The sequence below is a fragment of the Chroicocephalus ridibundus genome, chromosome 9 (assembly GCF_963924245.1).
Source record: "Chroicocephalus ridibundus chromosome 9, bChrRid1.1, whole genome shotgun sequence".
In the NCBI taxonomy this organism is placed as follows: domain Eukaryota; kingdom Metazoa; phylum Chordata; class Aves; order Charadriiformes; family Laridae; genus Chroicocephalus; species Chroicocephalus ridibundus.
The window spans coordinates 6,376,777-6,396,558 of record NC_086292.1 but is presented as its reverse complement, the minus strand read 5'-3'; the positions used below and the strand labels follow the sequence as shown (position 1 = coordinate 6,396,558).

The 19,782-nt window shown below is 49.3% G+C and overlaps 1 protein-coding gene across 2 annotated transcripts in view; it reads left to right on the top strand.

The window, feature by feature from the left end:
- The window catches only part of GABRA3 (gamma-aminobutyric acid type A receptor subunit alpha3), a 79,936-nt gene that overhangs the window by 48,360 nt on the left and 11,794 nt on the right, over positions 1-19,782 (top strand). For both annotated transcript variants that reach the window (XM_063345884.1, XM_063345883.1), the window contains exons 6-9: positions 6,336-6,418; positions 10,152-10,295; positions 11,941-12,093; positions 14,712-14,923. In XM_063345884.1, the coding sequence (XP_063201954.1) occupies positions 6,336-6,418; positions 10,152-10,295; positions 11,941-12,093; positions 14,712-14,923 (592 nt within the window). The remainder of the gene's footprint in view (positions 1-6,335; positions 6,419-10,151; positions 10,296-11,940; positions 12,094-14,711; positions 14,924-19,782) is intronic.

Here is a 19,782-nt window from a genome sequence, read left to right as displayed (position 1 = left end):
GCTCTAATGACACATCAAAGGCTTCGCTAAGCTCCCGGTAACCATGAGAACGAAGCTGAAGTGGTTTGTTGTACCGTCAGCCCTGGGAGAGGTATGTTTAGCCTGATTCACGCTTCTTGCCATTGTGTTGAGCAGTTCAAAGGACTTCCCGTGACTTTAAAGAGAAAAACATGGTTTCTTTCCTGGATGTTCCACTTTTGGTGCCATTGTGCCAGCAAAGTGAAGAGAAAACATGAGGAGTTTGGGGTTTGATTCCAAGACAGTTCTGCATAAGTTATTGCTAGCGCCTGGGACAGATGAGCCGAAGGGTACAACAGCTGGATTATGTGATTGCTGGCAGCTTGTCTATTTTTCACGTGCTGTTTAGGCTTTATAATGACATTTTCAGGGCTGGAATGTCGGGACCTGAACAGGCCATCAGAGCCGTGAAGCAAACCCCTGTGGTGAGCCGGCCATAAGCTCCCTTGCACAGGGTAAGGGGCAAAGATGAGAATTTCTGCAACAGGCTCTTTTACCCAAATGCTGCGGAGCAGTGGTAATTGTCTGGGAAGCGAGATACATTCCTCTTAGTTTGACATCTTGACGTTTCATTAGGCAAAGCATATGGTGCTGAGGAGTCCTTCGCCAGCAACAGGAGGTGACGGGGAAGGCCAGCGGCAGGGGGGGACAGGGAAGAGCGGAAGGGGAATGTGGGCACTCTCCTGAGCGGTGATTGATTCTGCAGCTCGCCTAAATACCTCTGCTAATTAGCACACTGAAAGATGAGCGTGTGCAAGAGAGGCTGCAGGCTGGGGGGGGGTGAGAGATGGCTGAGGGATGAGGGGGGTGGCAGGGGACGAGCAGCAGGGCGTGTGCTCTGGTCGTGGGGAGAGCATCTCGGGAGCACCCCGGCATGTGCGGGGGGCAAAGCGAAGAGGTTTGAGGCAAGGGAGAACAGCTGGGGCCGGGGGGTGGAATGCCTGTATTGCTTCCCCCTTCAGCAGGGACGCTGGCTGCCTTCGTGTGTTATCTGGGAACGTGCTGACTGCTGGCTGGCTGAAGCTGCTGAACCAGGCTCGTCTCGCGGGAATGAGGTGGCATTTTCTTTTTTATTTTATTTCAGGAGACTTAAAAGCTCCTTCAGTTGTAGGTAGAAAGTGGCAGATCAGGTTGCTTTTTCAGTCCCTGGGAAGGTAATGGAGCGACTCATTCTGGATGTCGTCTCCAAACACATAGAGGAACAGGAAGTTATTGGAAGTGGTCAGCATGGATTTACCAAGGGCAAATCATGCCTGACCAATCTGATAGCTTTCTATGATGTTATAACGGGTTGGCTGGATGAGGGGAGAGCCGTAGATGTCATCTACCTTGACCTTAGCAAGGCTTTTGACACTGTCTCCCATAACATCCTCATTAGGAAGCTCAGGAAGTATGGGCTAGACGAGGTGACAGTGAGGTGGATCGAGAGCTGGCTGAGTGACAGAACTCAGAGGGTTGTGATCAGCGGCACAGAGTCCAGTTGGAGGCCTGTAACGAGTGGTGTCCCTCAGGGGTCAATACTTGGACCAATTTTGTTCAATATATTCATTAATGACCTAGATGAGGGGACAGAGTGTATCCTCAGCAAGTTTGCTGATGATACCAAGCTGGGAGGGGTGGCCGACACTCCAGAGGGCCGTGCTGCCATCCAGCGTGACCTGGACAGGCTGGAGAGCTGGGCAGAGAAGAACCTAATGAGGTTCAACAAAAGCAAGTGTAGGGTCCTGCACCTGGGAAGGAAGAATGCCAAACACCAGTATAGGTTAGGGGCGGACATGCTGGGAAGCAGCTCTGAGGAGAAGGACCTGGGGGTCCTGGTAGACAGCAAATTATCCATGAGCCAGCAGTGTGCCCTTGTTGCCAAGAAGGCCAATGGCATCCTGGGCTGCATAGGGAAGACTGTGGCCAGTAGGTCGAGGGAGGTCATTCTCCCCCTCTACTCTGCACTGGTGAGGCCACAACTGGAGTACTGTGTCCAGTTTTGGGCTCCCCAGTTCAAGAGGGACAGGGAACTACTGGAGCGAGTCCAGCGTAGGGCAACCAAGATGATTATGGGACTGGAGCACCTCCCTTATGAGGAAAGGCTGAAAGAGCTGGGACTCTTTAGCCTGGAGAAGAGAAGGTTGAGGGGGGACCTGATTAATGTTTACAAGTATCTAAAGGGTGGGTTTAAGGAGGACGGAGCCAGGCTCTTTTCAATGGTTCCCAGCGACAGGACAAGGGGCAATGGGCACAAGCTAGAACATAGGAAGTTCCGATCAAATATGAGAAGAAACTTCTTTACAGTGAGGGTGACAGAGCACTGGAACAGGCTGCCCAGGAAGGGTGTGGAGTCCCCTTCTCTGGAGATTTTCAAGACCCGCCTGGATGCAGCCCTGAGGGATGTGGTTTAGGCAATCCTGCTCTAGCAGGGGAGTTGGACTAGATGATCTCTAGAGGTCCCTTCCAACTCTGAAGATTCCGTGATTCCGTGATTCAGTGGTTTGTTGGGGGATTTATTGTGGTGTTGTTTTCTGGCTCGGCTAATAAAACACGCTTTAGATTTCAAATGTGATTGCCGCATTTTCACACACCTACAGAGTCATCTAGCATCCATATAAAGTTGTCTCCTTCCCTTGACAACACTCGCTTTTGTTGGCCAAGGCCTGGGGAGGGCAGGAGGGTATGGCCAAGGCCAGCTTGTGCCCAGCTGGTCTCTGCTGCCATCCTGGCCCCTTCTGAGGCTCTTTCTGGCTGCTGCAAATGTCACTCAACCACCAGATCCACAGTCTGCAGTGCTTTGAGTCGTTCAGCCTTATTCGTGGTGGCTGTTGATCACTGCCAAGACTTGCAAACAGTACAGTGGATGAAAAAGGCCTTTCTGGTTTTTTTGGGGGAGTTCTGGATACATCAGAAGGAAAGCACTGGTCAGAGGAGAGGTCTTTTGGAAAAGACGACTTTGGGAACACCCAGCGAAGAGCCTTTTGAAAAAATAAAGTAATTAGTGAAGCGAACTAAGGAATAGGAAGGTGAAAAGGAAAAGTCTTGTGTGGTCTGCTGAGAGAGACAGTGGAAATGCATTAACTTTTCCTTTACACAAGTTACAGTGACAAATATTAGAAGCAAAAAGTCCATTGCAGTTGGAAAGGACACAGAAAGAACTGAATGGTAGGATCCATGAGGACATGCTTGACAAGCTTGCCAACCATGAAGCTCCCCAAGTGAATTTTGAGCTGACAGAAGAAAGCACATAAGGAACAGAACAGGAGGAGCGAGGCTGTTGAGTCCACACCTTGCTGCCGGGTCTTCATACCCGCTTCTTGAAATCCTAATCTTCATCCAGATTGCAAAGGAGACACGTCAGAGCAAATGAGCAATTTGTTCGTGGTGGCCTTTGAGTGTCCAGGAGAAAATTGTTCCAACGATGTGCTTGTAGGCTTGTCTTAAAATCACTTTCTGTCTCTCCATTAACTTCAACGATTCTTGGTTGAAGTCCTAAAGATTAGGTCATCTTCTCTCTCGTGTAGAACAGGTACGTTCAGTCCAGAGGTGAAGAAGAGATCAGCCAATCAGAAAGAGTGATTTGTTTCCAAGGAAGTTACATTGGCCACACAGTGGTTCTTGGGTTGGCTGAGGAAGCCAAGCTGGGGCCAGGCATAATGCAAGCAGGACAGTCATCATCACCTCTTTGTCAGTAGAATGATTACTACAGGACATTGTGGTCACTATCCATGTACATGGATTCCGAAAGGATTGGCAGACTCAGAGTAGAAAAGGTCTTTGGTCTCTCAGTCACCTGGACACAGCCTCTGAATCATCAAAGCCATAAAACACCGGCTACTGGGAGACAAGAGCAAGGGGTGGTTTGCACTGAATCCACCCAGGTTTTGTGCTTCTCTATAAGTATCCACTGGCCTCCTCTACCAGAGGTGGACTCGGCCTGCATAGACCCAATAAACCCGCTGTGATGAACCTGGCCAGAGTATGGAATGTTGCATCGGCCACGGTTGGGCTGTGAGCCCTTGGGTCCCAACAGTGAATGGTGACTCAACAGCCAGCCCCTCTGGGCTTCGGTGCAAGCAGTCCCCATGGGGCTGCTGGGGACCATGTCCTGCCGATGCTGAGTAGCGAAGAGCTGTTTTATCAGGATCAAGCCTGTCCTGATTGTGGGAATTGCTTTTATAGGGTTTTTTCCCCACTGTGGAGTAGGTCCTGGGGCACAGTGGGGCAGATGAGCCCAGTGGAGGCAGGACAGTGGTACCTGGCACTGAAAAACCGCAGAAATAAATATGTGCCGCTGTTCCATTAAGGAGCAGGGAGGTACCACTGAAACACTGCGGGGCTGGGTTCAGAAGGTTTACAGGAAAATCATTGCTTTCCTTTGCTAGCTCATGCGAGAATAAGGCATAGACTCCCCCAGGGTGTGATCTGCTCTGCAGCGCTGTGACCCCAGTGACCACTGCAAAGGGGTCGCGTGCCTCACCTCCCGGACATTCCCAAACGCTGGGTTCACTGGGATTTAAACCCCTGCTGTGGGTGCTGCCAGGGCTCCGGGTCGCTCAGGAGGGTTTTGGCCACCCAGCCCTGCCCCATCAAAGTTACGGCATCTTCCAGCTCTGCTCCTCCGCTTCTTCATTTAATGCCTCTGCCCGTCTCTCGTGGGGATGCCAGCTTTCCTAAACCCTCAAAAAGAAGCAGATGAGGCTGGACGTGGGTCTGAAACTGTGAGGTTCATTTCCTCACCTGGCAGAGCAAAATTCACAGCCGGCGGAGAGTTTCCAGCGCAGCTGACACGGAGCAGCTGTGCAGGAATTTGCTGCTGCTCCATCCCTCGCTGGCGCTGGTGTCCGCCGTTCACAGCACCATCTGCCGCCTGCAGCCACCATCGCTGCAGCCTCGGAGATGCATCCCCTGCCACCTCCAAGCCACCGTGATTCTGCTTTGTTTTCCCCACAGGGGTTTTTAGACCAATTTGTGAAGTGCTTGGTTTTGTCCACCAAATTTTTTTTATGCCAAGTTCAAAACCCAGTCCTTGTGGTTGTTTGGTTTTTTTGGTTTGCTTTTTTTTTTTTTTGTAGAATCATTTATGGCTTGTCCACTTGAAAGAAATAATCTTTTTTTTTCCTTTCTTTTTTTTTTCCTTCATTCCTTTTAGCAAACAAAATCAGAGCCCTTTATTTTTTTCAGGTTTTGTTTTACATCTGACTAAACCTCAATATTTTCTGTGAAGAGTAACTTACCTCAGTGTTTTTCCAGCTGGAGGAAAATACCTCAATAGAAGCAATCCGCTGTGCTTCTTGACCCGAGTTTTCCACAAGCCACCTTCAGCCCTAGGTCTGTGCGCTTGCCCTTTGCATCCACCTGTTCCTCCTGTCATGGTTTATTTGTTATTTTGCCAAGCCATCAGAAGCGAGTCCTTTTTTCTACAAATGGTTTCTTCAGAGAAGATTGTATTAGACGTCTCCTGGGAAGCCGCCTGTCCTGGCTCCCCCTCCTCGGCTGCAGGCTTTGCAGTACTTCAGGAAGGAACACGAGCTTAGAGCTACCTTTTTTAGAGCCTTTTTTAAGGGATCCTTTTATGCCTGGCCCCATGTTCTGCAGCACGCTGCTTCTACGATTGTGCCTCTCTCACAAAACCGCTTCCTGACGAGGTATCCCGCTGGGATTTGGTGGATGCGTACAGCTCGCAAGTTGTTCTGCGCTCCCCCAAACCAGCTCCAGGACACGCAGTTGTGCTCCTGCCCACAGCATCCTCTGCAGCGCCAGCAGCGAGGGAAGAGCCGGGGAGGTGGGTTGAGGTGCCCCACATGCACAGGGCTCTGTGGTTCCCTGGTGCAACACCTGCAACTTCATGGCTCTGACTGGCTTTGTTCGGCAAGCCCAGTAGCGCTGTGGCTTCCTGAACAATCTGCCAGCCCTCGGCTCCTTCCAGACCACCGGGAAGAACAGGCCGCGTTGCCTGGAAGCCCCTTCCCTCTGCTTTCCGGCATGGTCCATGAGATGTCCCCTGGCCCCAGGCATTAATGAGCTCTTTGTGCACAGTGCATAAGCAAAGAGAAGTCCTGGGCTTTGGCAGATTTTTCTGATCGCACTGAGTGGATAAAGACGAACTCAGTCAACAGGGTTGAGTTTATACAATGGGGAAGGTGGCCAGATCCGTGTCCCTGCTGCTCTCTCCACAGCTGATGGCCGTCTGCCCAGAGACCCAGAGGTTAGTGACCACATTGTGGCCTTTGTCGCGGTTGATGCATGCAGGGCAAGGACGCGGTGGCAGAAGGGCCAGGTGGGAGCCTCCGCAGCCGTGTGTTTCTGATCATGCCCTGTGCTTTGTCTTGTAGGCTAACGATTCATGCAGAGTGCCCCATGCACCTGGAGGACTTCCCAATGGATGTGCATGCTTGCCCGCTGAAATTCGGGAGCTGTAAGTACCCTGCTCAGCCTCTGCAAGGAGGTGGGGACAGAGATAAAGAACAGTCCTTTGTGTGGCTATTGTTTTACACTATTTTAGTAATAGCGTTATTAATTATTGCTGATGATAACGTGACCAAATTTTGCTTCTGGTATGTCGCACATACAATTCCTACCATCATCAGAGGTGGGCAGCAAACAGATCTGTGGTGAATTCGGGCTCACAGGATGGGATAGACACCTATGGTTTTGCTGTAGGTTTATGAGGGAAGTGAGAAGAGCAGCTTCCCGTTGCCCTCCCTGCCTTCGGTGGGCAGTGCTGCCTCTTCAGCGCTGCCTCAGCAGGATCCGCATTGATGGAAAACTCAGAGATGCTTTTCCTTCGTCACAAGGTGACCCTGGGGGGACAGATTTGGGAAGACCGCAGTGGTGTCGGCTGCTAGGTGTCCTGTCCAGCTTCCCCGTGTCACTCCTGCCGCTCTGGGGAGAGGCTGAGGTTTCTGGTTGCTCTGGCTCCATGCTCCAATGGAGCTTACAGACCCCTTGCTCCTCTTCTGTCTGTCAGGCAGGCTGCTCTCAAGTAAAAGGCTTGGGAATTCCGGGAATCTCAGTCCCAATGCCCAAGGTTTAGGGAAGATTTGCAGACTGCTGGTGAGTTGAAAGCTGCTCCCAGTCTCCCAGGCTTGCAGCTGCTCATCTGCCTGGGCTTCCCTGTCCCTGCCTAGGAACAAATTTCCTCTTCTCTCCTGTATGCAAGTTAAATTTGTTTGGTTTCATTCCTAAAATGAGTGGGAAGCGCATTCCAAGCCACTGGTTCACCATGACATGGAAATAAGTTTCCAAGTCCCGCTCTGCCTGGCGTCTCCTCCAGGTCCAACAAACCAAGCGCCGCTCTGGGTCTCTGTGTTCGATGGAAGAGTTACCCACCTGCAACTGAAGGACGAGCCCTCACCAGTAATCTCCCTTTTGGACCCTAAGAAAACAGCGAAATCACAACCTTTCTAAACAGATACTTCCTTCACGTAGCCATTTTCGAGTTAACTAAGGAGCAAGCTGAAAAGTTTGACTGGCATCAGAAGAAATCATGTTTATCATGTGCATCTGCTCCTCTGCCTCACGCCAAAATGCATCCATGAAACCGGATTATTCAAAACTACTGAAATGAAGTTATTTCTTAGGCAGCACCTAATTAAATGTAGAACTCATTGCCACAAGACATCACTAAGGCCAGTAAGTAAAATAGCAAGCCTTAGAGGAGGATGAATTATTAATGTTAATTGACCTTGTGAGGAGGGATATAAAATCTCATACCTCCGGCCTAAACTCTGGGATTATTACAAGACTTGCAGGAAGGCAGATTACTCCACATCTAATTGCTTATAATGTTTCTTGGTGAGGAAAAGAGATAAATGTGCATATTTTTGCTGGAACACCCTTTGGGGGTCTTCTGGGTGTTTTTACTGATTTGGCCTCTGAATGATGAGAGTTTTGACACAAGCAGCTCAGAGAGCTGCCCCTGATTAACATTAGTACAGCTCTTCCTAAAGCAGCCGTCCACGCAGCATCTGAGCTCACCTCTCCTGTGTTGGAGGGGGATTAAACTAGCGTTTGCACCAAAAAGCCATTGACAGCTGGAAGCTGCTCATTTGCAAGAAGCTTGGAGTGGGTCAAAGTTGTAAGTAGAAGGACAATGCCAGGGCCACACATATGCTGTCCAAAAGACATCCAAATTTGCCTCAGTGACCACCTCCCAGTGATCCCCCCCCGAGTCTGAATGGCTCATCAGTGGCCTCCTGTCCCTCTGTCGCCATGGCAGGCACCCAAAGAGGGAAGGCAGAGAGCTTGCAGGAGAAGTAAGGGCATTTCAGGCATTTCAGGTAGCTTCAGCTGCCCACCTGCATCATTCCTTGGACCAAGAGCAGTGAAGGTGATGACTTTACCTGTCACCATGTTCCCTAGAAGATGGATGTACGCAGCAGAGGACAACTGTTTCGAAGCCAATCATAGGGCATTCTTACGGCAGCTGTCTCAGACTAGGCTAGCAGGAGACATTGCTGAAGTTACCAGCTCCACTAAATGTCAAAGAGCTGACCTTGTTTGGGTTGGAGTAGACCACATTGCAAGTGAGGCATTGAGCATAACCAAAAAACCTTCACGGCATTTAATGTGTTCCGAGCATCCATGCCATGCCTACATGACACCAGATGCGCTTCTGTCCCAGACAACCGGATATATAGACCGCCGTCATTTCAGGGTTGATGGCAATCAAACTGTGGGCAAGTTTCCTTTGTGGACTGAGTGGCTGTGGGTGAACCGTGACCGCCCGCTAGAGCAGAAGGTGCTGCCCATCGAGGACGAAGAGCATTGGCAGAGTTGTACGAAGCTAAGCCTGGAGGAGGATGGAGGTCTTCAGAAGCATGTTGAGAGCTGGAAGGAGGGGTTGGAAAAGCAGAGTGTTGCACATCGGATGAGAGGTGCCAGCCCGCGTCAGAAGTGCTTAGGCAGCACGCTTGCATGCTGAGAAACACTGGCTGATCATCAAAACTGCTCCCCGACTTTGCACAGCACCTGCTTAGAGTTTAACAGGTTTGCCAAAACCTACAGTGCAGGGATAACAGCGGTCGTTTTAAAAAGATTAGAGAAATCTGGTTGTTTCAGGACAGAATCTTCCACAAAGTGGGAGCTGAGACATTTCTGTAGTAGACCTGCCCCCTTGCTTGACCTGACCCCAGCCAAAGAATTCCTTAATGTCTTCATAGGAGGAGCTGGTGGTAAAAATTAATTAAAAACTTGGTTTAGTGGACTTTCTTCTTGCCTAACAAACCGGTGCAGAGTGGGTATGGACAGGAAACTTGGGCATTATGGGGAGGAGTAGCTTCTAGCAGTGTCTGGAGAGACTCAGTTTGTAGGTACCATAGGACTGGCAAAGCCAAGAGCATGCGGGAAAGGGAGTGGCTATGAGGACAAGCAGGGGTTTGGTCACAAAGGCTTGTGAAGGTGATGTGTGTGTTAGGGAGAGGTGTTTGTGGACGGGGAGTTGGGCAGGTGAGATAGAGGGGGGAACTTGCAAGCCCCTGGAAGGATGTCCCGGCCCTGAGCCCAGCGCTCTTCCACGCAGCGGCACTTGCCTGCTGTGTCTCTTGCGATGCGCGGGCGGGCTTTCCTCAGCGCTGCCCTCCCTCGCTGCCTGGTGGATTGGCCTGGAAGGCTGGCAAACACAGGGTCACGCAGGGAAAAAAGCACCTTGGTGGGAGGGCACACTACCTCCAAAGCCGAGATGCTTGCAGAGGGTTGCTTCCGAGTGAGGGTAAAGATTTTTTAACTTTTTCTCCTTAACCTAAAATTCAACGCATTCAGCCTTTCTCGCCAGCTGCTCCCAGCGTGACTCTCCTGGTCCCTGGCATGGCAGGGCTGTGGCCGTCCTGCTGGCCCAGCAGCCTGCTGGTCTGGACGCCTTCCTCTCTCGTCTCTGCTTGGAGCCAGCTCTTGCAGAGTCAGCACGTCAAGGGGACGGCGTGTCTCTCAACGACAGTGCTCTGCCCCCTCTTCCAGCTTCCTTCCCCAGCTCCCTTTTGCTCATTTGATTTAACAGTTGCTGAACTGCCTTGGTCTCTGGCCATGCTTGGCTGTGCTCAGCCATGTGGCTCTGAGGAATGCGCAGCAGAGATTAATTTGTCTACGGGCTAATTTTGGTGTATTTTAGGTCAGGCAGAAGCGTAAACCTCATTCTTCTTTCTCCTCTGCAGATGCCTACACTAAGACGGAGGTGATCTACACCTGGACACTGGGGAAGGATAAATCAGTGGAAGTCGCGAAGGGTGGTTCTCGCCTGAACCAGTATGACCTGCTGGGCCACGTTGTTGGGACAGAGATGGTTCGATCCAGCACAGGTACTTGTGGGACCACGGTGCAATGCGTGGGCTGAGCACGCTGGCAGACGAGAGGGACCCATGGGCTTTGAATGTCACGATTTGGCATAACTATAGAGGCAGTACCTGTGGGCAGTGAGCGTCGCAGTGCTTCCCAAGCCATGTGCTGCTGGGGACATCTGGAGCAGTCAACAAGAGGCAGTAAGGGGTTTAGCTTTTAACGGTTTCCACCGAAAGGGCCTTAATTGCCCACCCCCTCTAGAAAACTGATTTTAAGCATCTAAAAATGATCTGTTGTGTAGAAAATTTGCCCCACCTTGCCCAGCTAGTTCTTGGTACTGTGGGTTTATTTGTCTTGGATCCCTCTCCGGTCCCTCAGGAGAACATTGCGGGCAGGGGAGGCGAACGCAACATAATGTTTAGTGTGATTTTCACTGCATCTGCTTACACAAATATTATCATAGCTAATAGAAGATTATCCCAAACAAATGTTTCCTCTGATTAATGACCAATATTAATCATCTTTCTCTCCCATCTGCCGCTCCTCCCTTCCCCTCTGAATCCAGGTACTGATAGCTTCTGTTATCTCATGTGTGTCTCATCTTTCTTTTTTTCTTTTCCCTTTTTTTTTTTTCTTTTTTTCTTCTGTATGCACCAGTAGTTCTCTCATTTGAGGATATTTCCTCTCTGGTGCACTTGATTTTAATAGTGTCTGTCTGTAACAACTCATATCACCTCCCTTGGGGAGATGTGGGGAGTCCAGGGAACTAAATGTCATAATATCTGGCCCATCTCTCTACTTAAGTTGTAGTAAAATGTACAGATGAATAACCTGAAGTGGCAAGAAAGCTGCTAAAGGCTCCTGCGTATAATGATTTAGCAGAGCCACGCTCACAACAAAAAGGCACAATGATCCAACAAAATATCCAGAGCTTTGAGTGGAGGAATAGGGCATTGAGGGAAAATAGGGACAGCTGTTTCTTTGGTTTACAGCCTAGACCTTTAACGACAGAATTTACCCTGATTATTGAGACGGTTACAGTGAGGAAAGGTGGGATATTTTCAGGATTGTCAGAGAAAATAAAATCCTTTGTCCTGAAATCCTATGGTTAGGGTCTGGATTAGGATTACTGTGAGGATTAAGGGATTTTACCCACAATATGGCTCCCTGGTCTGGAGCAGAAAAGGGATGGGAGCTGGGTTGGAAGAGACCCCCCCCCAGAGCTCTCTTGTGCCTGGGGTGGAACAGGGAAAGCCCTATTGCCTCGTTGTTTATTGGCATTGATTTGCCTTTGTCCCACAACCATTTTGTAGTGAATTAAGGAAGTTTCCAGAGAAGCGTTTTGACAAATGCTGTGTGGAGGTCACCCAGGCTACACTGGGGCGTGCAGTTGTGTGTGCACATGCAGGACGTGCAAAGTCGGTGCCGGCAGCGCACTGCAGCACCCATTCCTCCATCGCATGGCCGCTGGGGAGGTCTGCCCTACTGCCAGATACCAGGGCATGCCAGCCAGCCACAGTATGACACATACGCTGCAATTTCAGCTAAGAACTTGAAAGTTTGTTCAGGACAGATCTATAGTGGTCTAGAGATGGATTGGTGGTCAGCCAGCCCCATCCTGGAAAGCACTGGCAGCTCAGCATCTCCAACCGGCTGTCTCTGCAGGAGAGTATGTCGTCATGACCACACACTTCCACCTCAAGAGGAAGATCGGGTACTTTGTGATCCAGACCTACCTACCCTGCATTATGACGGTCATCCTGTCCCAGGTCTCCTTCTGGCTTAACAGGGAGTCTGTTCCTGCCCGAACGGTTTTTGGTGAGTCTGCGAGCATGAGGGAATGCTCTCAGGTCGGGGGAGAAAAGCACCGTAAATGATGGGAAATAGATGGAGCATCAGAGCTGGTCTTCTCCAGGCCTTGACTGGCATCAGTGAAGCTGCTGGCCGTTTCCCAGAGTAGTTCTCAGTGTCTTCCCAGTGCCCCTGCTTCCACTGAATCACTGCAAAAATTCTTCTGTCCGTATTTCTGCTACAAGCCAAGCCATAAATATTAACAGTAATCAAGGTATTGATCATCTAATTATATGCATTTGGCTGTGTCTGCTTATCTATATTGGCTTTTGAGTTGAGGAGAGGATAGGTACATGGGGAAGCATTTAAAGCTCTGCCTTTGAAATTGCTAACGTCCCCCTGGTTAGAGCTCCACATAGCAAGTTCCTGGGCTGAGGCAGTATAACTGCACGGTAAATATATTGTTATTATTTTCTTCACCTGGTTTCAGATCCTCTCTCCAAGGCAAAGGGTCAGGCTGGCACGGCTCATGTATTAAGAGCTTTTACAAACATTTAATAACAGAACGGCTTTGTGCTTTCCTGCCAAGACCTTTCATTCAGGATCTACACGCACACCCTCACAGACCAGGTGTGATGCTGCAGGATTGTATTTCCTGGAAACGACAGTGCCCAGCGGACACCGCTTAACAGAGAGTGTATTGGACAAAAGTCACCACGCAGAGAGGGGATGTAAGGTACCACCTGCTCGTGTTTTTGAGCAAGACAGAGCGCAGTGTGGTTTCAAAGATCATGAAGCATTTTCCCTTTAGCAAGAATCATGATAGAAATACTCCCACAAACCCAGCAAGGCTGATGTCCTCCGTTCTGGACCCTTTCCACAGGCCCGGACCTTGTTCCCGTGCTGTGGACTGGAAGGGGATGCAGGGAGGGTCACGGGTGGTTCTGCACCCTCCTAAACGAACTGGAAGGGGATCGTTATGGGGTTTGTGTTCACTGGGGCTTGTGAAACGTAGGTTGTGAACACGCTTTAAAATTTACAGTCGACCCCAGCTTCTCCCCCTTAGCACCATGTTGCCCTCCCTTCTCCGGTGATGCAGATCCCACAGCAATCCCCAGGGTCGAGTGCAACTGTGGGGAACTGGGCAGTTAGTATGAGCAAACTGGTTTGTGCAATCCAGGCTGCAAGAGCTGTGTTGAACAGTGATAACAGTGAAGAAGAGGGAATACAGCCCCTTAGTGGTGTTTTCATCCAGCAGAATGGAAAAGGGGGAGCTCAGACAGAAATCATGTGGAAAATAGGACCATCTCAGGCATAGAGAGAGCCATCGATGAGCTTTCCTCACTCATCTGTAAATCATTTACAAGTAAACCCCACAGAGTGCACACCTGGACCCCATATCTGTCCATGGCCCAGGTGGGCTCTTCCATCTGCATCCGTTCTGGAGTGTCTCTGCGCCCCTGGCACTGGGGACAAGCCATTCTCTGAGGATGCTTGATTCCCTCCTATGGTTATCCTGAGATTTGCAATTAGACAAGTTTCCTCGAGTAGCAGCTCAGATTGAGCAGGAAAGGGCTGGCTGAAAAATTAAAACCTACTTTTGTGAAAAATGTCTTTGCTCCCAAATTGCCTTGCTTTCCTATTAAGAAAATAATGAGAACTCCAATTGTTTAAATTGTTTATTCCCTTTTTTTGCCCCTCAGAAAGTATTGTCAACAATATTATTAAAACTCTTCAATTACCAGGAGTATGGCTTAAGGGAAGTGAAAATTAGTCAATATTTTTATAATGCTTTTAATGCATTTTTAATTGAAAAGCACATTATTGGGGGAAATGGATAGCAATGGTTGCTTGCTTTAATGAAAAAAGCTTTAAAAGGCATTTTGCAACAGATCATTTTTTGAAACTAAATCACAGTGACACTCATTCTGGCAGCCTGGGCCACTGATGGGTGCCTGGCCATGCCAGCAGGACCCAGGATCCCAAGTGTCCACCCATGCAGGTCACAAGAAACCATTTCCAAAATGTTGACAGAACCACATTGGATGAGTGGCCAGTTTCTGGTCCTCCATGAAGGTCTCAACCCTCTAGCTGTCCTTTTTACTGTTGTTTTATTATTTTTACTTTATTGCAAAAGCAACCAGAAGCTTCTCCATGGCATATTTTACATGAGGGAGCTGGGTCTATCATCACACAACTTACCCTGCGAGCAGATGAGGAATTGAATGCGGGTGCCTACCTGTGAGCTAGGACTCTTTTATAGTGAGCAGAGATCTAGTCGGTGGAGTTTGGGGAAGATTAATCTCATCCTAATGCAGATGTTTGCCATTGGTTATATGAATTGGAGATATTCAAAACTGAACCAGAGAAGTCCCTGAGCAACCTGAAGTTGGCCCCGATTCAAGCAGGGGTTGGACAAGCTGACTTCACTTTCAACCTGGACTGTTCCATTATTCTATGAATTGCACCATGGATTTGTGCTGGGTAAGACTTCCTTAATTCCAATGGGAATGTGGGCCACATGGCTTAGAGGATGGCTCCCAAAGTTACACGATGGAAATGCCAGCTGTGGGGTTTGAGGAGTAATTGGGCGGGTACGAGTGTATGGTCTCACACCGTCGTCGTCTCCTGCTGTGTTTCCACAGGTGTCACCACCGTCCTCACCATGACTACACTAAGCATCAGCGCAAGAAACTCGTTACCTAAAGTGGCGTACGCGACGGCCATGGACTGGTTCATAGCCGTCTGTTATGCCTTTGTGTTTTCTGCGCTGATCGAATTTGCCACTGTCAACTACTTCACCAAGCGCAGCTGGGCTTGGGATGGCAAGAAGGTGCTGGAGGCCCAAGAGATGAAGGTCAGCCCTGTGGCCAAGGCCAGGGAGGAGGGGGCGGTGAAGAAATGCTGCACGAGAGAGCTGCGCTGGGGCCAGGAGTGGGTAACATGCAGCTCCACAGCACTTCGGGAGGCTGGATGCTACTTACTGGGGTCCCCAGCTCAGGTCTCAACTGGAGCAGTTCTTGAGGGTGGAGGGAGGAAGGGCTTGGAGGGCTGGTTGTTGTGCTTAGCTGGAGAAAAACACCCAGGCATGACCATTCACTTTTCCCTCTGTCCTTCTGCACGACCATTTGCCGGTAGAAACGTGAATGTGTGCATGTTTTGGTCTTGTTCCGCTGGTGGTCTCCTCTCTCCTTTCTTCTCCCTCCAACCCGTAAATGCCCCGCTCCATGTTGCTAGCATGGCACGCAAACCCAGATATGCCACGGATGCCAGCGTGGCCAAGGCAGATGGTCCCTCTCTGCTGTGTCCCCTGCGGCTGGTATCCCTGACTGTAGGTCTGCCCCGGCATGGGCAAGCATGGTGCAGCGATGGGGAGGTCCACAGCTGCCGGCAGCTCCTGCTTTGTGAGTTCGGGCCAAGAGGGTGGGTGGGAAGCAAGCAATCAGAAACGGCAACTGGCAGTAAATTAGTGCCTGGCATTACCCACGTTTTCCCTTCTCGCTTGGGATCAGCCTCTCCGGCAGCTTCCTTCCTGACAGCCACCGCTACCCCTGCTCGTGTCCCCTCCCTCCCGACTGATTTAATCTCGGTTGCGCGGAGAAATCGCTTACTGTAGCCTGCCGCTCCTTGTTTATATTTATTGAATCAATTTGAAAATCAGCTTTGTCCTTGTTCTTGGTTCTGGAGCTTTTTTACTCCTTTGCATTTTAATGTGTTGTTTAAAATTGTTGTGGGTCTATATGCAAATACCTGGCAGACTTGCCGTAACTTTTGGAAAGATAACGGCCAGTCATCTCTCTGGTATGGAGGTCAAAGCAGGAGACCAGAGACCTTATGGAGAATCGCAGCCGTCACTGAGCGTTGAATGCCTCTCTTGTGTTTCTTGGACTCTCTCTATCTGTTTGCTTTTGCAGCTGTGGTCTGAGCAACAGACTCATGGCAGAAAGGCTCCCGAGGAGGCCAGTTGATGGTCTTCCACTTCCATCGTGAACAATAATGCTAATCTGGCCTCCAGAGATGAGAGAAGCCTTTCCTGGGTCATTGGCTTGAGCAAAGGATCAGAACAGGTCCTCAAAGCAACCGTGTCCCTTTCAGGGATGGGCAAATCAGCACAAAGTCAGGATTCACACGGCCTTGGGCAATTATGTGAACTGGGCACAGCGAAAAAAGCAGCAAAGGCTCAAAAGCTTCACTTCATCGTAGAAGCAGCGTGCTCCTTAATTTATTCATTGACCCAGCACTGCAAGACTAACAGTGCTGAAACAATAGGGTCAGAGCACACAGAGTGTTTGCGCACGTGGCAATCAAACAAGAAAACAAAGCAGGACCAGGAATGTTTCACTCTCCTTGTGAGTTTGCTGCAAATTGGTATTAGGCTGGAGAATCAGGAAAGACTCCAAATTTGTGGATGTTTTTTCAAGCCAAGCCTGATCTTTATTTTAGAAGGCTAACCCCTTCCTGGTCCCTGCAGCTCAGAGAGCTCCCTGAAGACTGATGGGCTTTCAGGGAGCTTGGGAATATGATGTGTCACCATATTTGCCTTTTGTCTTTATTCCATTGAATATTTCCAAGCAGTGAATTTGCTACGCAATGAAGGTGCCTCGTTGGCTCAGTTTCAGCCTTTAATTAGCTCTTCTTGAAACAATTGACAAGGCAGGTGGTTGAAACCACAAAAGAAGCAGGAGGCAGAAGAATAACTATTGGCATTTTAAAGTATTTGTACCAGGAGTGAAACTACCAGTGACAAGCCCAGGCTGAGCCCTGCTCTCTGGAGAGCCTTCCCCCCAGCCAAAAAGAATGCTCTTTATTGATGTGATGGAAAGGATCCTCACTCCAGGTTTGATTGTTTCCTTGCATGAACATGAAAAAAAATAAATCAATATGCATCAGCCCTTCCCTCACCTCAAATGTAGGCAGCAGCAATGCTTCCCATCGCATTTGAAAGAAATCACTACCATGCGAAAGCTGCTGGTTGCTGACAGGCACTCCCAGCGTGTTCACTCTCTCAGGGCTGGTTCCATTCTTTGTTTCTCCCCTTCAGCCAACCCAACGGTTTAGACGGGAAAAGAGCATTTTTTCAGGTAGAATCTAACTTGATGGGCTGATCTTGGTGAATCGCTGATGTCTGCATCATAAATGATCATGATGATGTTCTGGCTATAGCCACAATTGGGTTCTGGTCCTAGCTGGAAGCTGCTCTGCAGTTCTCCTCTAGTGAAAGGCAGGCAGATATCCCCCTAGATGTCACCAAAAACTCCCTTTAGCGTGCACTCTGGTAAGATTTGACTAATGCTCCTCGGACCCAAATTTTTTCCAAGCCTTTCCTGCCTGCCACCAGTAATCACTAATTGTGGATGAAGGATTTCCTCTCTTTTTGTATGGCAGAGTGGCTGCAACCAACCTAGAGGTGCAGATCGAATTGGAGAGAAGTGTCTGGATCCAATATGGAAAACTTGTTAGTAAAGATGATTTAAAAAAAAAAACCATCATCAGGAGGAAGGTGGGAAATGGCTGTAGTTGGGGAGGAGTGAGAGGCCAAAGAGATTGAAAGATGAGTGGTTTCGGTAGCCAGCAAAGCTCCCTGTCTTCAAGATACTCAAAATATCTTGTTAAAAGGATCCACTTCAGGACAGGAAGGGCTGTGTCTGAACAAAGTGAGATCCATTGCATCCCATTCATCCCAACCATAGGGATGGCCACCTCTGGAGCCAACAAGGTCGCTTCCTGAGCGGCTGTTACAGTGAGGATACGGAGAGACAACCATTAATGGTGACTTCGCCACTGGGAAACTCATGAACTCTGCAAGGATGACATTTACTGGGGAGTTACCTGCAAAAAAGTGTTGTCTGTTCCTCAGGATGGAAGGTGTTTTGGAAGACACTTACTTAAACCCACTTCCACCTGCAACACAATGTCTATGCATAAAATCTGACTTAGCTCGTATCTGTGCTTGCATGACATTGCCCTCCAATCCTGAGTGGCAAGAAGACGCAACACAAACAAGCAGCTGCAGTCAGACACATGAGAACAAAGAACACACTTTGTATGGAGGAGGAGTCCTGGATCTTTATCCTTCTCATCCTTAAGACAGGATCCCGTAGTGGTGAGAAGGTTAGGTCCAGGCTCTTTATGTACTTTTCACATGTCTTTACACTTAGAAAAAGGGATCAAAAAGCATCCTCCAATCCCTCTGTTGATATGATCATCATGGTTTTCTGTCTTGTAGTTTGGAAGTGATGGACGTGCTCACCATTCACACTAGGTGCCTTTTCCCCTGACCGGCTAAAGCCCAGCTTTTTGTCCGACCTGCTCTTCACCAACTCTGAAGTTTTCCCCTTGATCCAGGTCACTTAGGAATCATTCCTCCCTCTCCTTTGTTTCTTTCCATTTGTGGCATCTTTGTTTCAATCCCCTCCTTGCCGACAGAGAGGAACTAGAACCAACCTTGGCAGGCCACCATTTTCAACCAGTTTGAAGTCTTACACACTCACAGCGTGGTTCAGACCCATCTCTTTTTTTTTCTGCCTCACTATTGTAAATATGTTTTTGTTGGGACTTTCCCTTGCTCTGCAGCCCATGTGTCCTCCGTCCTACAGCACTTGCAATCCCCTGTAGCTCTCCATAGCACTGCAGGTGATTTATGTTCTCAGCATCTTCACTAGAGTCCATGTATCATTCTTTGACAACATTTCACCCTCTTTCTGTCAATGCTGCGTGGTGTGTTGGGCTGATTATTGACTCCATCCAACTTCTGAGTCTTTACCTGGTGATCCAGGGAGCATAAGACCATTGGGCCCTGTCCCACATAATCTGAATGAAGAGATACTACAAGCAAGATATGGACGTGCTGGAACGTGTCCAGAGAAGGGCCATGAGGATGATCAGAGGGCTGGAGCACCTCTCCTGTGAGGACAGAGTGAGAGAGTTGGGGTTGTTCAGCCTGGAGAAAAGAAGGCTCCGAGGAGACCTTATAGTGGCCTACCAGTATCTTAAGGGGGCCTACAAGAAAGCTGGTGAGGGACTTTTTAGGATGTTGGGTAATGGTAGGACTAGAGGGAATGGATTAAAACTAGAGATGGGTCGATTCAGACTGGATGTTAGGAAGAAGTTCTTCACCATGAGGGTGGTGAGACACTGGAACAGGTTGCCCTGTGGTGGAGAAGTGGTGGAAGCCCCATCCCTGGAAGTTTTTAAGGCCAGGCTGGATGGGGCTCTGAGCAACCTGTTCTAGTGGGAGGTGTTTTGTCTTTAAGGTCCCTTCCAACCCTAACAGTTCTACAATTCTATGGGAGGGATGAGTGATGCCAAAGGTTACACCAGCAGCTGACAAGAACCTGGCATTGCCGTAGCCTGCTTGTTAATGCAAGATTGCTTTGTTTGGAGCCTTTGGCTCTGCTCAGGGTACAGGCGTCCCAGTGTAAAACACTTTGCTTCTATTCTCTGATAGGATCAAGTCTCTGGCACACTGCAGAGGGGAACTTTGGCTGGCATGAGGAAGGAGTGACGTTTGCTGGAACAGGAACTGCAGTTGCTGGGCTTTGAATTCTAGGATACAAGTATGTCAGGGACTAGAGCTGCTTGGAGGTCATTAAAGCGACTTTTCTCTAGAATGGCAAGTGGCAGATACCTTGCATTTCTCAAGTGCTGCAGATATTGATGATGGTGACCTTCAGAGTGGCCTCTCAGAGGGATACTGCGTCCAACCCAAATTTCTAG